This window comes from Callorhinchus milii, unplaced genomic scaffold, assembly GCF_018977255.1.
Source record: "Callorhinchus milii isolate IMCB2004 unplaced genomic scaffold, IMCB_Cmil_1.0 Scaffold4, whole genome shotgun sequence".
Lineage (NCBI taxonomy): Eukaryota > Metazoa > Chordata > Chondrichthyes > Chimaeriformes > Callorhinchidae > Callorhinchus > Callorhinchus milii.
Genome location: NW_024704745.1, coordinates 10,603,641 through 10,621,819, shown reverse-complemented (window position 1 = coordinate 10,621,819; position 18,179 = coordinate 10,603,641). Strand labels below are relative to the sequence as shown.

Here is an 18,179-nt window from a genome sequence, read left to right as displayed (position 1 = left end):
AGAATTCTGCAGGTTCAAATCCCAGTCTGTGCTGAATTAGTTAAACTCAGTCAAAACAGAGATACCAGATTTAGATGGATGTTTAAATATTTAACTGCATGCGTCAATTAGTCTAAGCTGACACTCCAATGTCGTACTGGGGATGTGCTGGGTTGCTGAAGGTGCTCCCCCCCTTTGGATTAGATGATAAATTAAGCTCCATCTGCCTGTTGAAGTGGACATGGTACTGTTTGAAAAGCTAAGGGAGTTTCTCCTAATGTCTGGCCAATAATCCTCTAAATTGGCTGCCAAGTTCGCCCACAAAACACGCAGTCACTACACTGTACAGTATATTTGGTACAGCGCCTTTCACCATCAGGAGGACGTCGCAGAGCTATACTAAATACAAAGATATATTACAAATTAAATAATAATAATACAAAATTTCAACGCTGGCAAAAACATATTAAATATTTTTGTGCTGAGTTTGTACTACATGTTTGGTGATGAGTCATTATGATTTTCACAGCAGTTTCCCCCCACCAAATGCATAGTAATAAATGGGACTGAGCCAGTGTGAATCATGCTGGAACCCTATGCCTCACATCTTGGAGGAGGTAGTTTCAAGAAGATTACAGTTTTACACCCACGTAGAATAAATGCGTTTCACCAAAGGTACTTAGAAATGTGTTGGTTTTTCATTATGTGGGAAGATGTGAAGCTAATCACCCCCAACGACAGCTCTACATACAGTAATGAGTCTATCTTTCTGCCTCCACCCTCAACTCCAGGACTACTACTGCCCTGACCCCATCTCCCCCATTCTCGCCCGACTCCATTGGCTCCCTTTGCTTCAGAGGATCCAGTTCAAGATCCTGGACCTCACCTACAAAGCCCTCCATGGCCTCGCCCCACCCTACCTCTACAACCTCCTAATCCCCTATCAACCCACCCGCTCCCTCCGCTCAGCCGGCTCCGGCCTGCTCCATGTCCCTCGATCCGTCCCACCATTGGTGGGAGAGCCTTCTACCACTCTACCCCCAATCTCTGTAATTCCATCCCCCAATCACTCCGCCTCGCCCCCTCCTTAGCCTCCTTCAAGTTCTCCCCTCCCTTCTCCCTCCCTGACCCCAGCTCGGGTCTGAAATGCTATACACTAGACAGCGTCTTGGAAAAATGTAATTTGTTGTTGTTGTTGTTGAGTTGAATGACCAATTCATCTCGCCAGGGTGTTGGGAAGGGGGTTGTTTGGTTAATAATGACAAGGGATCTATCTAGGTGCTGGTGTGCTCTGAACAAGATGGATTCAGTCGTGTTGATCCCTAAGTTACAGAAAGATATTGCTCATCCAAAATTAGTTAATAAACAGTTAATTAATGTTTATTTTTGGCCATGTATTTAAAGTTCTTGAAATCTTGAAATCCAGACAACCTATTGATTGCTGGATGTATCTTTTTCACACACATAATAGGCTGATAACTTTCAATTTAAAAAATTGTCACGAGCAGTAACGATACTCCAACATGAGAAATTAATGTTATTTTTAATTGGAATCAAATATAAAAGCATGATATGTGAGATCTGTATCTCTTACGGAAACAGAGACAGGAAGCTGTATGTCTTTACTTCTGTAAATGATACTGATCTCCCGTATCATACTTTGATATCTGTTCAAACGAAGTGTTAGAAAGAGCTAATTAATTCACATCAGCAAGAGATTGTGAACTCCAATTTACTATCAACTGCATTAAACCCTTTGATTACCAGCAGCTTCAAAAAATTGAGAGACTCAAGGAGGCTTGTTTAAACAACCCTTAACATTAGGACATCCTCCTGACATGAAAGGCACTATACAAATGTAATTTGTTTTTGTAGTGGAAAAACTACTGAGATCTCAAGAGCACAACAACAAAATTACATTTGTTTGGCGCCTTTCACGTCAGGAGAATGTCCCAAGGCGCTGAACAATCAGTGTTTCGGACCCGAGCTGGGGGTCGGGATCGGGGAGGGTGGAGGGCAGGGGGGAAAGGAGGGTGATCGAAAGCATGGTTGAAGAGGAGGGTCTTGAGATGGGTCTTGAAGGAGGCAAGGGAGGGGGCAGGAAAGGTGGGGGATATGAAGCAACCCCACTGAGGGGAGGGAGCAGGCAGGTTGGTGGGGGGTTAGGAGCTTGCAGAGGTAGGAGCAAGGCCATGGAGGGCTTTGAAGGTGAGGACCAGCATCTTGAACAGGATCCTCTGTGTGATGGGAAGCTAATGGAGTCGGGCAAGGATGGGGGTGATAGGGTTACGGAGCCTGGTGCAGGAGAGGACACGAGCTGCAGAGTTCTGGATGTTCTGCAGCCTATGGAAGGAGGAGTTGAGGAGGCCGACAAGCAAGGAGTTTGCATAGTCAAGCCTGGATGTTATGAATGTGTGTATGTGTGTATGTGGAGTCCTGTAGCTCAGTGGTTAGAACACTCTCTTTGCAAGTGAGAGACCTGAGTTCAATTCCAGGCAGAGGGCGAAACCTTGGCCAAGTTTCCTTACTTCACACGCCTAATAATAATCCCTCCAAAACTAAAAACAATAATTAAATTGGTCATTTTCAATCTACGACTGTTTGTGGGACATTGCTGTGCGCAATTGGCTGCCGCGTTCGCCCACAAATATACAGTCAATTCACTTTACAGTGTGTTCTGTGAAGCGCTTTGGGACGTCCTCTCGATGTGAAAAGTGCTATATCAAATGCCAGGATTATTATTATTATCTGCATACATGTGGAAGTTGACCCCATGTCTGCGGATGATGTCACCAAGAGAGAGCACGTAGATATTGAAGAGGAGGGGACCAAGGACAGTACTGTCACAAACTCAGTCCCCTGAGTGTTGACAAGTTCCACCCGACTGTCTTGCTCAGCTCAGGCAGCTGCAAGGACGATTTTAACATGAAAAGTACCTTCTCACAGAGTAGTCACATTTCTGATCTATGTCTGAAGCTATTTATGGAGACTGAATTGGTCGGCAGGTCTCCACTGAATTTTAATTGATAGGATCTGCAGATATTCATAAAGATAGTAGATTTTACAAAGCGTCTTTGATAAGTACCTTTATTATTGTAAACCAAACCCTTAGACAGTGGCAGGTCTACGGAAACTCCTCTCTCTTCCCTGGTTCGGTACATTTTCAGCTTATGCACTGTGACACTGGAAAGAAGTTAGAACATTGCAGCAATAAAGCTACATATTGCTGTATATTTCTCGTCTGAATCCTTAAATGCTATTTTTTTCTCTACTGTCACGAGGGAATACAAGTTATTGATCACGCTATGGGTAAAACGATGTTATGAAGAGCACTTTAATACTGGTTAGACTGTATTAGAACTTCATACTTTTGATTCTCTTTCTTGAATTTTGATGCTGTTCTGCATGAAAACTGGTTAGTAAGCTCCCACTTGGGAGAAGCAAGCTCAATATTGGATCTTTCCAACCCAACAAAGGGCAGGTTTAGTTTTCAATGCAGAGCAGCATTATTAATAATAATAATCTTTGCATTTGGCATAGCGAGTTTCACTCCAAAGCACTTTGTAGGATAAGAAGTGGAGTGACTGTGATACACTTTACACTGTATCCATCCTGGATTTTGCTCTGTGCAAAATGGTCACCGTGTTCACATTTGTAGGTAAACACAGCAACCAATTTGCACACAGCAAAGTCCCATAAATAGCCATGATGTGAGTGACCAATTTTATTTGGGAGATTTGTTTGGCCAGGCACCAGGAAAAACTCCCTTCTCTTTTAAAAACATGCCATGGGATCTGTAACGTACACCTGAATGTACAGATGGGACCTCGGTTTAACGGCTCATCCAAAGGACGAGCATCTCATCCAAAGGTACCTATGGAGGAATCTGTTCTTTCCATTGAATTAGAAAGTAAGGATTTCCTATTCCATGCCTAGACTTTGTTGTACATCCTTCTAAAAAAACAAATAATTTGAAAGTGGTTAAATTAGATAAAACAATGACATGAAAAATAAGTATGGATGTTAAAAGACTTTGTATTGGTAACACATGGAGTAATTTAATACAGTAAATGTAAGAAATTCGAATTAATATGTTTATCAATATTTTAAAAAAATCAATAAACAGCAATGCGCACAAAAAATAATCTGAATATATTTCAATTTTGATGCTATGACCTTTAAAAAGTGTAAGTTCAAAGCATGCACATACATGGATGCATACAGTTTCTCGCGAAAGCGGTCAGCTTGATGTGATATAACACTACCCAGAGTAATGAGTGACCTTTCAGCTTCCCCTCAATTCTGTTTATGCTGCCTTGTCCTACAAAACCTCTAAAAAGAACCATTACAGTTCAGTACTTTGCATTCTTTATTTAAGGGTATCATAACAATCTAAGTCTAAAGGTCACAGGATAAACAATAGTTTGTAAAATGAAACTCGACTCAATGAACATCAATTTAAAGGCAACAACGGTCAGGTGTACAAGCAATGAATACAATGAATTTCTTATCTCCAGAAGTAATTTTATTCTTTGTAAAATTCTACGAGTGGAAAACGCTAAAAGCCCTCAGCAAACAGCAGCAGATTTCAATTAAATGAAAGAACACGCCACTTACGGTACCTTTATTCAGGTTACCATTGCTGATGGTATTCTAAGCCAAGTATCGATGTAGATTATTTTTAAAAATTTGCGTTGGGCTGATCCAATTAAGCTACAGAGTACAACTAAGACCTCAAAAAATTGTATTATCTGCAGTAGCTATCGCACATTACGGAATTGTATTGGCAAGTGATTGCTGTCCACAGGTCAAACTAACTGGTCAGTGAGGTGCAAGGTTCTCAAACCTGGTTTTACAGAATAAAGAGACCATAAACATAGTGGAAGAGGTAGGTTTTAAGGTGGGATTTGAAAGCAAGTAGAGAGGGACAGACAGCACAAAATCTTCACACAGTCTCAGTATTCCCAATGTTATTTAGTACTCAGCTACTAAATAATACTGAGGACTAATTTAGAGTTTAAATTCATTTATTACTTTTCCCCTCACACTCTTCCCCTCACTCCCAGACACCTTTCTGAACGGTTACAATTGAGAAGCTTTGTCAAACATCTGACTTAGTGGGAAAGCAGCTTTACTCTGAGTATTTTGCCATGTTGTGCCCATAAAATACAGTCATTCAACTTTATAGTATATCCTGTGAAGCGCTTTGAGACGTTTCAACAACGTGATTAAAGTACTTCATGGAATATGCTGTAAAGTGATGAATTGACTGTATATTTTGTGGGTGAAACGCGGCAGCCAATTGCGCACAGCAATGTCCGACAAACAGTCGTGGATTAAGTGACCAAATTATTATTTTTTTTTTTGAAGGGATCATTACTCCCGGAAAAGCAATCCACCATTCGACTAACAACCATGTTCCTATGTACTGCGAGGTAAACAGAGGCGTGTGGAGTAAGGAAACTTGTCCAACCTTTTGCCCTGCACGGGAATCAAACCCAGGTCCTCTCTCTTGCGCGGCAAGTGCTCTAACCACTAAGCTGCAGGACTCCATAAACCGTTCAAGCAGCTGTGAAGGGCTGTTGTAGCTTCACTGTTTTTGATTGATGAAGGTCTTTGACTTTTTATTTTCCTATCGCATTTTAACTGACTACAAATGACTACAAATATTGGATTTTTCCATAGTTACATTTGTGTGTACACCAGGGAAGCTGATTGCCCTTCAAAACTACTGCTTTATTTCAACTGTGTAAAGTAAGTGCGTGGCTTCATTACATTATTATGTACGGTGGTTAGACCACACTGGACTAGGCAAGTCTGATCAGTGGTTCTGTTGTGGTCACCTGAGTTTAAATGCTCCTTTTTAATTCCACATTTGCTTTAACGTTGCTATCACAGTAATTTATGAAACGTTTCATCAGATACTCCCATGGAAGTGGCACCAATGTTTACAGTGTAAAGTCAGTTGTGAACAATGGAAGTTGTAGAACCTCGATAAAAAGTCAAGGCCCATAGTGCAGTCTAACAACAAGGTTAAACCCCTTAGTGGAGAAATCGAGGTGTGCCAAGAAGTGATTCAGTGATTCTGCGCTTTGGTTTTTAAAAAGCCCGTAGATCATGCGAGAAAGGGAAGGCAAGAAGTTCCAGAAGTCTTTGAGATTCCGGGAAATAATCGAACCAGTGCATGAGATAGATAATGATTTCAACCCAGTAAGGATCCAAGCTACCAAGGAACTGAATTAGCAAGATTGCCACCGAGGGTTGACTCGATTCTGCCATTTTGTTGGTGAACACGCAACCTTGGAGCTTGTTCAGCCCCAAGGAGTCTCCTGCCCTCTTTCGCTCCTCTCCCCAACCGGGGAAGTGCCCTTTATCCTGCAAACCAAAGTCCTATTAGCTGAAGCAATCCTAGCTGAACAAGTATAATGCTGCGTATCATATATAGTACTATCATATATATGTATATTATAGCAAATTTGGCTGCTGAATTAGCCCATAAAACACAAAGCCACACCACTTTACAGTATGTCCTGTGAAGCTCTTTGGGACTTACTCCTGATGTGAAAGGCCCAACACCAAATGTAAGAATTATTGTTATTACACTCTGAGCCAATTCTCCAATTGTCTGATTAGAGAATCGTCGATTCTCTATAGTTCTTGGAGGGTGAATGTACGTTTTCCCCTGCAGGTCAGTCAATGTAATAATAATAATTGTTCTATTTGGTAAAGCACAGGAACCCACCTCAAAGTGTTTCACAGGATATACTTGTAAAGTGCAGTGACATTTTTTTGTGTGGGTTAATCCGGCAGCCAATTTGCGAACAGCAAACAGTTCTTGGTAGCAGGAATTTATAATACAATAGCGAAAGTCCAATCCTAAGCTCACAATGGTACATCGGTGAAAAATCAGCCATCATCGGCTGCCAAGGTCAGAAAATTGACAGACAAATTGTGAATCAACCCTCCGTTGCAAATGATGCAAAAATATTTAATTCCGTATCTTTGAAATCCAGCCACCAATGCGAAGCACAAAACTCTCTAAAAATTATACTACAGTATTACAATATAGTCTGGCTCAGTTGGCAGCACTCTCGCCTCTGAGTCGGGAGGTTGTAGGTTTCAGCCGCATGTCAGGACTTGGAGCTCACAGTCTAGGCTGACAGTTCAACACAATGCTGTTTTGCTTCTTTGAATAAGATTAAAAAAAGAGGTCTCGGCTTCCTTTTCGGGGGGATGTTAAAGATCCAATGGCGCTTTTTGAAAAGAGAAGGGAGTTTCTCCTGGGGTCCTCACCAAGAATTCCCTCAGATAAAATTGGTCATTCAACTCATTGCTGTTTCTTGGACACTGTTGCGCAAATTGCCTGCTGTGTTCGTCTACACAATACTGATCACTCACCTCATGGGTGTTTGGAGGACATTGCGATGTGCAAATTGGCTGCCGCATTTGCCTACAAAACACATAGCCACTACAATTAGCAGTAAATCGCGTGAAGCATTTTGAGACACCATCCCAATGTGAATGGCGCTATATGAAAAGCAAGCATTATTATTATACAGTATTATAATATTATATTGTAGTAATATAGTATTTTCTGTTTTAAAACCCAATGTTAATTTTACCTCCAAGAAAGAAAGAGAAACAACAATGGATTCCTCCTGTAGCACAGCTCCTCTGTCAATGCTGCTTGTATTCTGCCTTCATAGTCAGTTTTCACAAAAGAAAAGAATGCACAAGGAAAGTTGATCATCAATTTTCCTTCAAAATAACGCTCTGCAAAAACGTTCGTCAAACTAGAATTGTTGTAGGAAACGGGCTTTCAGTTCCTTGCATCTTCTTGCTTGCATTTTCAGTAGTGAAGTGAGAGATTTTTGCGATGCAATTTAGTTTTAGAGATAGATAGTCTGTGACGTCAATCACTTTAAAAAGATCTGTCTTCCTTTATGTTTGCACTCGGGACAGGAAATTAAATGGTGAATAATATTTTTGTTCTAAACTATCTGAACGAGTTTCAATTTAAAAGCTGCAAACAGATGCTTATAGTCAGTGGTTACCAGCTGACAATTCACTTAACCCTAAATTGCTGACTAGACTCAGCCATTTCCTATATTTATCTTCTGGTTAGATCTGAGTTATCTGTGCAAAATCGTATGTTTAGGCACAATTTAATCTTCTCAAATCATCTCACTTTATTTTTGTCAAAGTTAACTTTTAATTTTGTTTGAGGATACAATATGTTCACTCGGTAGGTTTGAAACTCCACCATCCTTCCATTTGATGAATACTGTGTATGTTGAGTTCTGATCTACAGTTTGAGTTAGTATAAGACTTGCACATTTGCACTGCGGCAAATCCTAGACTTACTTTGACAGAAACCATTGACATTTTACTTACTCTGAGCCAAATTCTTTCAATCTTGGTTTAGGATTTTTTCACAGTTTTTTCCACAGTTTTTCACTCTTTAATGTCACTGTCGAACTGGTAATCCTTGCATTCTGCTATACTAATTTAATACATTGGGCACTGGGTGAGAATGCTAAACAACGCCAAGTTATAATTGCTCTACAAAATAATATTAATAATCCTTACATTTGATATATAATGCCTTATCATGTTGTTGAACTGTCTCGAAATGCTTCACAGGATATACTGTAAAGTGGAATGATTGTTTTTTATTTTATGGGCACAACACGGCAGTCAATTTGCACAAGTTTTGTCCCTCAAACAGCTATTGAGTGAGTGACCAATTTTAATGGGGAGATATGTTGGCCAGAACACTGGGAGAATCTTTCTCTCTTCGAATCGACCCTTCATCAGAACCGTCGTGGACCCGAAACGTTGACTCACTTTCCTTTCTCCATAGATGCTGCCTGACCTGCTGAGTGTTCCCAGCAACTTCTGTTTTTGTTTAAAATAAGTCTAACTGTTTTCTAATATGAATGCAATGTATAAATGCATGGTTGGGGGGATGGGGGGGAAAGAGTACTAGACATTGCTGATGAATTGCTTAGCATTATTATTAAAAAAATTCTGTCCTCAAACAAAACATACAAAATGGGAAAAAAGTCTAATTAAAGGAGCAATTTTGTGCAAAATTCTGCAGCTTAAACGACACAACAAAAAACAATATTAATAATCCTTGCTTTTGATATGGTGATTCATCACATTGTCAAAACATCTCAAACATCTTCACATAATTTTACTGTAAAGTGAAGTGTGAGGACTAATCTCCAGGTCAGACCTATTAATAATAATCTTTGCATTTGATATAGCAACTTTCATATTGGAAGATTGACTCAAAGGGCTTTGTAGTAAAAATGTACTGACCATGTATTTTGTAGCCGGTGTTACTAAAGAGAATGAAGGTGGGTATTTGTGAGTTAGGAGATGAGGATTAAGCACAGTATATAGTTTAGCTAGGATGTAGCAGCCATTGACAAACATATCCTAAAAGGAGGAGGAACAGAGACCAGAAGTTCACCCCAAATTTAGTCTTAAGAGTATCGAAAGCAAATGCAGAATGCAAAATGAAATATCTTATTGGTCAGGCTTCCAGGAATGGAGCTCGGAATGCTCAACTGTACAGAGCAATTATTGAGTAATGTACAGTTAAACAATTTGAACAGACGTCACGGCCTATTTCCAGATAATCACCACACCCATAAGAGATAAATTTGACACCACATATTTGACTATAAATTCATGCAATTTAAAAAACAATTTAAAGTTTGAACTGCTTTGATTACTACAGAATTTTTTTCTAGAATATCTTCAATCTTTCTGAACTCCAATGAACAATTAATATGCTCTCCAAATCAATAAATTTTATACATATAACATGATTTATTTTGATTTCACTGTGATACAATTGGATCAATTGAGAAAACAACCTTTGAGAGTGGTCAAACCTTTATTGCCTTACATCCATGTACTATGGAAGGTGCAATGTATTTCACATTGCCCCTTTAACTAAGGTAAAGCATGCAGTTTCTAGCAAAAAACACACTCCTGCAGTTTTGCATTGATTACATGTTGAAAAAGTCCCACGGGTTATTCTTTGTTGATAGTCTACAGAAAAATAAATATTGTAATAAAGTAAGTAACAGAAGTATCAAAGAATTGTATATTATCTTTTAAACGTTTCTATGTATTGTAAAGCAATAAATTCATAGAAGTGTAAACCATTCAGACCTTGCCAAAGCAGTCCCTGGATTTGATTCTCAGCTTGTTGACCTGAGATTCAGCGACCTCGGCTCTCTCCTCAGCTTCCTCTACCTCGTGCTGCAGTTTTTTGTACTTGGTCATGTTAGTGTTGGCTTGTTCCTCCTGTTTAACAAGATCAGAAGGGCAGATTTACTTCAGTTCATGGAAATAACAATGGAAATTATTGTTGCATTTGCAATCGCGCAATTGACATCAAATAATAATAATAAATTGGTCAATCGATCCACGGTTGTTTGTGGGACGCTGCTATGCACAATTGGTTGCCACGGTTTGCTCACAAAATATACAGTCAATTCACTTTGCAGTTTATTCTATGAAGAGCTTTGAGACATCTCGAAGACATGATAAATAAGGCGCCATATCAAATGCAAGGATTATTATATATTATTATTTCACATCTCAAAGCGCTTCCTGGGATTTACTGTAAAATGTGGTGGCTGCGTATTTTATAGGCCAAAGCAGCAGCCAATTTGCGTAGAGCAACGTCCTGTAGAGATATGTTTTCTTGGGAGAAACAAACAATTGACGTGTCCTGTCAAATAGATTAAACATCAGATTCATTTTCACTGATGCCTAAAAGGACTCTGTTAATATGGACCGTTCAGCTGTCTGTATAATTTTGGAAGCAAATTGTCAAGATAAAATTGATCTGGAGTATGAGACGAATAAAAGCAAAGTATTTCCCAATCTACTATTTGCTATTATTTTCAGTTCCTTCATTATTCACTGATTCTTACGAGAGCTGACCGAAACAAACTCATGTTATGTTTGAGGAATTTCCTCCACTCGTTTCCCCAAAATGTCACATAAAGGAATTATGCAACTGTTATTTGTTAAGTTGGCTCTAGCTTTAAAGGACTCTGTCGCACCTTAATCTTTGGCGCAACCCTAGCTGTAACGTAACAATACCACTCACAGCCTCTTCTGCCTGCCGCTTATAGCTCTTCACTTTGAGTTGCAGTTTGTCAATAAGGTCTTGCATTCTTGTCAAGTTCTTCCTGTCCTCCTCTGACTGTATTGATTACAAGTACAAAACGATCAACCCAAATGGTTCAAGTCAAAAAGGGTCAAACAACATATAAAAACAGAGAGTGACTGACGGCTGAATATCAGGTGTGGGGAAGCAAGTGCCTTACCTGATAGGTGAGCTCCTTGAGGCGCCGTTCATACTTACGCACACCTTTCTGAGCATCACTGCTCCTTCGCTGTTCAGTCTCCAGTTCGGTTTCAAGCTCCCGGATCTGTTGTCAAAGCAATTTCAGATTAGTTCTTAAAGGTTCACGTGGAAGCACTTTAAACAATTTGTTTTATTTGTAATGACGTACACTTGGCGCTCTTGTAACACATGGTCTCAGGGCAAATAAGTGAAGAGGTTTCAAGATAATTTATAGTAGCAATTGGCCTCATTAAGCCGAACTCTACTTTATTGTACATTTCCTTGGATCGAGTCAGGGTGATTCCCATGCTTAAATACATAGGTGTTCAGTTGGATGATTTTGTTGCAAGACTTTTTAAAGCAACTAATGTAACAAGACTCTAACACACATTTCTTCCAGATGTTAGCCACAGCGAAAGAGAGCTAGGTTGAAATGTAAAAACTTTCTGGGAGACAAATAATGTACTCATTGGGATTGGACCAGAGGCCAGAAATTTCTCATATTCGTAAGCTAAAGACCATTTCTCAAAGTTTAGGCTTATGTGAAATTTTGAAAGACGGTTTTAAAATTCGATCTTAATTTGGAAGTCGATTTTCTACCATAACCAAAGGACCCTTCAGACCTGATCAGAAAACGTGTCCAGAAAATAAACATTAAACCAAATAAAAAGTTTTAAAGACACTGAAGGGTCTACAATAATTTAAAATTTAAGATCCCACGCTTAACAAAAAAGACAGCGATTGATCTGAAAGAAAAGCAGAGGGAAAAACCATTCTCTGGATGGGTGAGTTAGTCCCCCCTTCTCTTCCCCCAATAGTTCTTTAGTGTTAAATACTAAGCAATTATAAATGTTGTCCGTGTGATAATTAGCACCAGCAGTATTTATCACATCCGATAGTTATAAACTCACAAATTTTACAGAGTTTTCCTTCTGTCCCCATCTGCCCTGGCTAATGGTTTGTTCCCAGGTCTATCACCCTTTTACTAAAAACAAATTCTCCAACACTTGCTTTTAAAATAGAACTAACCTAGTTTCCAAACCTTATCTGAGCTCTTAATCTGAGCAACCACATACGTGCATACTTACATATATACGTAAGGTAAGTGTCCCACCCAAAACATTAACCAATAATTCCCTTTCTGAACTCAGCGGCTTTGCCAATGTTTAATCTAAGAAAACATTAGAATACATTAGAATATACAGCACAGAAACAGGCCATTCGGCCCAACTGGTCTATGCCAGTGGTTATGCTCCACAGGAGCCTCCTCCTGCCTTTCCTCAACTAAGCCTTCAAGTATAACCTTCTATTCCTTTCTCCCTCATGTACCTATCTAGCTTTCCCTTAAATACATCTATGCTATTTGCCTCAACAACCTCTTGTGGTAGCATGTTCCACATTCCCACACTTTATGTGTGAAGAAATTTCTTCTAACTTCCCTATTTGATCTATTTGTGACTATTTATACTGATGGCCCCTGGTTTTGGTGTCCTCCACAAGTGGGAACATCTTCCCTATGTCTACCCTATCAAAACCTTTCATCATTTTAAAGACCTCTATCAGGTCACCCCTTACCCTCCTCTTTTCAAGAGAAAAGAGTCCAAGTATGTTCAGCCTTTATCTCAGTTATAAGTGAAACCTGCCCTGGATTCCAGTTTCTGGATCTGCTTCTTTCCCCCTTTCAGCGCCAATTGTTCAGCCTCGTCAAGTCTCATTTGCAGATCCTTCACGGTTTGTTCTATGTTTTTCTTCATTCTTTCCAAGTGGGCACTTGTGTCTTGTTCTTTCTTGAGCTCTTCTACCATCATGGCAGCCTGAGAATAGCACAATGTTTGTACACATGCCATTTGTATTTCACGTGTGCACAGTTACTATTTGGGCCCATACATTAATTGGGAGAAAGAAGGCAACTTGAGAAAAAAAATGACTCTAAGGGGACCTAATAGCGGGGTTTAACATTTTAAATGGGTTTGAAAAAGTAAAGTCAGATCAAAAGTTTAGGATGAAGAGGACATTGGTTTAGAGTTGTAAAGGAGAAATTTCTTGACAGACACTGGGAAGTTTTCCTTTACACAGAGAGCAATAACAGAGAACAGATTACCAGGATGGGTGTTCTGGAGGGTTGAGATTAGATGGTCCGAAGAGCCTTCTTCACTCAAACCAATCTTGTTTTCTTGTGAAATTTAAGCTATTTCAAAAACTTTGTGGCTGTAAATAATAATTTTACTGTCAATAAATGTGCTCATTTATAACAATCAGTGAGACTTCCTGTGAGACGTTTACAAACTAAATGGAAGTCCAATGAAACAGAATATTGTTTCATCGATACTCTTTCACTTGTGCAAAAGAACATAAGCATTCACGCCTGTGTAACTAGCAAAGACTGTTTGATCCCTACCACAAGTATTTGCTGTTTTTTCTCCACATGACTGTTTTTGAAGATGAGTTAATGTTATTATGTCTCCTAAATTATGTCTCCAGATTGATTTGAATTCCCAATTCCCAGATTGATTCTCGATATTAGTAAATGAGTAAAGGGAAAGAAGTTGCAGGGAGCTGAACGGGGAGCTAAGTTGAATTAGAGGAAGGTAATAAATGGAGTGTCTCAGTTATCTCCTCTACGTACCCTCCTGTTGCTTGTATACATAAATGACCTGAATTTGTTGACTTACATTTGAAGTTGATATCTCTCCTGTGATGGGAAAAAGGCTGTGGAATCAGAGGAGACAGCCAAAGATCTTGGAAAAACTTGACAGGATATGTACCTGTACTTACCACTGACAAATGATAACCAATAGTAATAAATACTAAGCCGCATATAAGAAGTAAAAATAGGAGGCTGGTGTATTCTATTGATGGATTAGAATTTACTAAGGGGCAGTTTGAAAGAGATCTAGGTGGTTAGTTCACTTATGGCTGAACCTTGTGAAAAATTTGTCAGGGATAAACAAAGCAAAGAGGATACTGGACATGCCAAGTCAGTTGAGTTTGGATACCCAGCATATGCTTAAAGTTGAATAATGTTCTGATCAGGTCACATCAGGAGTACTGCGCTTAAGCTGATCCTCAGCGTTCGAGAGATAATACAAGAAACAACGACATATACTGTCACACTTCAAGCTTGAAAAAAGACACATTAAAGCAGACCTGATAGAGGTATGTGAGATGCTAAACAACATTGAGAAATGCATTGATTTCCTACAAGAAATACTAAACGATAGTGTTAGTGTGTTAGACTCCACTTTCTCAATGTAGGTTTCTAAATACTTAAGAGTATGTAATGTGGCCAAAGAGAAAATGATTTCAATTATTTACTTTCCATCCAATTCACAGAGGTATTATCTTTCTTTTCAGGAATCTAGTGGATTAGACTTGTCTTACATCAGTGATGGCTTTCTTCGCCTTCTCCTCAGCGTTCCTGCCCTCTTGGATGGCTTCATCCACCTCGGTTTGCAGCTGATTGATGTCCATTTCCAGCTTCTTCTTCTGATTGATGAGGCTTGTGTTCTAACAGTAAAGTGAATTGTTATGGTCCGACATTTTATAGGCTGGTTTTGAAAGCCAAGCAATATTCGTGAAGAACATAAATAAATCCACATTCATAACTTGAAGACCCATCTTATCAATTCCTTCGGTCACCTTCCAACACCAATCCCCCCACCAGCCCCTGCCAAGCTCCCCACTTCCCCAGCTTATACAGAAAATATGCTGTGTGAAGTGCTTTGAAACATCCTCTTGACATGAAAGGTGCTTCTTATCAGACATTGTGTTTGCTACAACAATAGGAAAAAACCTAAAACACTATAAGTACTGATATGATTGAATGTAGGTTTCTAGTTAAGGAATTAAAGTCCAGTCAACAAGTGCTGTCTCCAAGGCTCCCACTGCAGGTTTGCTGTGCGTTGGAGTAAAGGCCCTAATGTGCACTTTGTGCAGCCACGTGATCACACCTGAGAGTGGAGAAGGTTTGCCCGTTCTGTGGCCTCCAACAACTCCTGTTCCGCTAATTTACGGGTGCGCTCCGTTTGATCCAGAGCGGCCCGCAGTTCATCCAGCTCAGCCTGGAGCAAGTTGTTGCGTCTATCGGTGATTGCAATCTGCTCCTTCAGATCGTCATTTTGATGCAAGACATCATCCATCTGCAGCTGTATATCCTGTAGATGAGAAATCAGGAGCTAGTCAGACCCTTGTAATCTAATGAGTTCATAGGCACACAGAGTTTTAAATCAGTACTTCAAATAATAATTCAGGAGTTAGCCCTTTCTGGGAACAAAGTTTTCAGATTTTCAGATTGCAAGCAAGTCACAAATTTCAGACAAAATGATAACCAGCTTCCAGTGCAAACTATTTGTTTTGTTTTTCCGCTCCAAGTCTGGCTTCCTGCATGTCCCTCATACCCCCCCTCCACCATCGGTGGCCACACTTTCAGCCATTAGGCCTGAAGCTTTTGAACTCTCTCCCCCAATCTTTCTGCCTTGCCCCCTCCTTCCCCTCTTTTAGATCACAATCTTCCTCTTCGACCATGTTTACAGTCACTTGGCTCGGCATCAGGCTCCACCAGTGTTAAACGCTCGAGACGCTGCCCCGCATGAAGGGCGCTACACACATGCAAGTTGTTGCTGCGACCAAACACAGTATATATAATTCAGGCTTGCTTCATCTATTTTATGTTGCTATCTGCTGGAACTGAGCACTTCTCTCCCATTAACTGCAATACAATGATTGTGTAAAGTCAAGTAACTCGACAGATTGAATTGTCACTGCTGTGTTTCATTGATTTCAGAGTTGTTATGAAAGGCTGTGATTTCCCTTTCGTTTTACTGTTCACCATTTAGCTGTAAATGCACTGGGACCAGGGATTCTTCCCACCCAACTCTTGTTAATCTTGCAAGTCAAGGACCTAACGGGTTGGGAGGTCCCAGCTAGACAAGCCGTATGAAGCTTGCCAGACAGTGCTCTGAAACCAGCGGTTTTAGCTGGGTTAACTCTAGCAGTACCCGAATGCACACTCTGGGGTCCCCAAGCCTTGACTCTTGCCAACCAGAACCTAATACACTCTGGAATAGGGTAAGCAGTATGCATCCCTCTGGGGAGAGAGTGCACACTATATTCTAGACACAGAGAATTTTCCATGTGTACGTGGCACAGAGGCATGGAAATCTCAGTCTGGGCTGGACACTCTTAAGCATAATTCAACGCTTTGGGACTTCCTCCCAGCGTGAAAGGTGCTCTATAAATGTAAGTTTGTTGTTGCTGTTGGGTTTCTGCTCATGTCAGACCCCTGGCTGACTGAAAATAAAGCTGTAAGGGTGGTCAATCAAATAGTTATTTTACCCCGAGTTCTACTGCTTGGCCCAGTTAGGAGGAGACACATTTGGAGCGAGGCCCAGCTGAGAGAGGACCATGTGCAATGCTGGAAGAGCATAGAAAGGTTGAGCATACCTTTAACTGAGCTTGAAGGTATCGAACATTTTTCAGTGACTCTGCGGCTTGCCTGTTGGCGTGATTTAATTGAAGTTCCATCTCATTTAAGTCGCCCTCCATCTTCTTTTTCAGTCGAAGGGCTTCATTTCTGCTCTTCGCCTCAGCGTCCAAAGCAGCCTGCATTACGTCTAGTGCACGGTGATGATTTCTCCTGCAAAATGAATCGCAGGAATCATGCAAAGACTCCGGGTAGAGGAGGAGGTAGGGATGGGGGAGGGGTGTTCACATCAAAAATCCTTTAGCAAATAAAGAACATTCCGGACCGCAGTTCTTTTGCAATGCAATAATTATCATGCTGCACATCAAATTTTAATCCCGCGAAAGAGAAGTCGTTTTTCTCCCAGTGTCCTGGCCAACAATCCCCCAAATAAAATTGGTCACTCGCTCCCTGGCTGTTTGCGGGACACTTCTTTGTGCAAATTGGCTGCCGTGTTCACAGTCACATCGCTTTACTGGATATCCTGTGAAGCGATTTCAAACACCTTGATGATGAGATAAGGCACAGAAAAGAGTAGTACGTGAAAATAAATTGTTTACCAATTTAAACTGATTTTTTTTTAAAAGGGCTTAGTACAGGATTCCCTTAATTATATTGTCTGACATACCAAAAGTGCAGTGAAACTCTATGGCTTCCTCACTAACAGAGAACAATATTAAGCCTAACTTTTACTCCATACTTGATGATATGATATCACTCTTGCTAATTTTTTAAAAAAGACTCATGCAATTGTGCATCAAATCCTATTCAATATTGTTTTTGTTGAAGTTTAATTTGAGTATAGGGAACAAACTTCAGAATTTGAATAGGTTTCTTGGATATAAATAATTCCGAACTTACTTAAAGTTTTCAATTTCCTCTTCTTTCTCTGCAACTTTTCTCTCCAAATCAGTCTTGACTTGAGAAAATTCCAGCTGAATGTGCAAAGTCTTGCTCTTTTCATGTTCCAAAGAAGCCTGAAAGTTATTCAGCACAGCATTGACTAAAAGGGTCAAGTGTACCATGTGTGGCTCAGTACCTTCGCACAATACAGCAACAACTTGTATTTATATAGTACCCTGTGTTAAACTAGGTGGAATTTGGGGATATAAAATATATCCGCAAAATATACAGTCACTACACTTTACAGTGTATCCTGTGAAGCACTTTGAGATATCTCAAAGACGTGGCAAGGATAATTATTAGTATTAGTATAAGTACATGTTCTATTGAAGGACCAGTCTCAATCAGTCAACTTTTGTATATCCTTATATTTTGCCTATGGCATTATAAATTCAAGCCACCAAGGGTAGAACATTGCTGTGTGTAAATTGGCTGCCGGGCTTGCCCACACTTTGG

General features: G+C 40.0%; 1 protein-coding gene across 1 annotated transcript in view; it reads right to left on the bottom strand.

The window, feature by feature from the left end:
• Window positions 1-9,986: 9,986 nt before the first annotated feature.
• Window positions 9,987-18,179, bottom strand: part of LOC103180134 (myosin heavy chain, cardiac muscle isoform) — a 39,503-nt gene continuing 31,310 nt past the window's right edge. Inside the window, 9 exon segments of the mRNA XM_007895794.2 lie at window positions 9,987-10,047; window positions 10,171-10,305; window positions 11,120-11,215; window positions 11,340-11,444; window positions 13,003-13,173; window positions 14,741-14,866; window positions 15,310-15,513; window positions 16,802-16,994; window positions 17,682-17,797. Coding sequence (XP_007893985.2) covers window positions 10,030-10,047; window positions 10,171-10,305; window positions 11,120-11,215; window positions 11,340-11,444; window positions 13,003-13,173; window positions 14,741-14,866; window positions 15,310-15,513; window positions 16,802-16,994; window positions 17,682-17,797 — 1,164 coding nt within the window. The 3' untranslated portion in view covers window positions 9,987-10,029.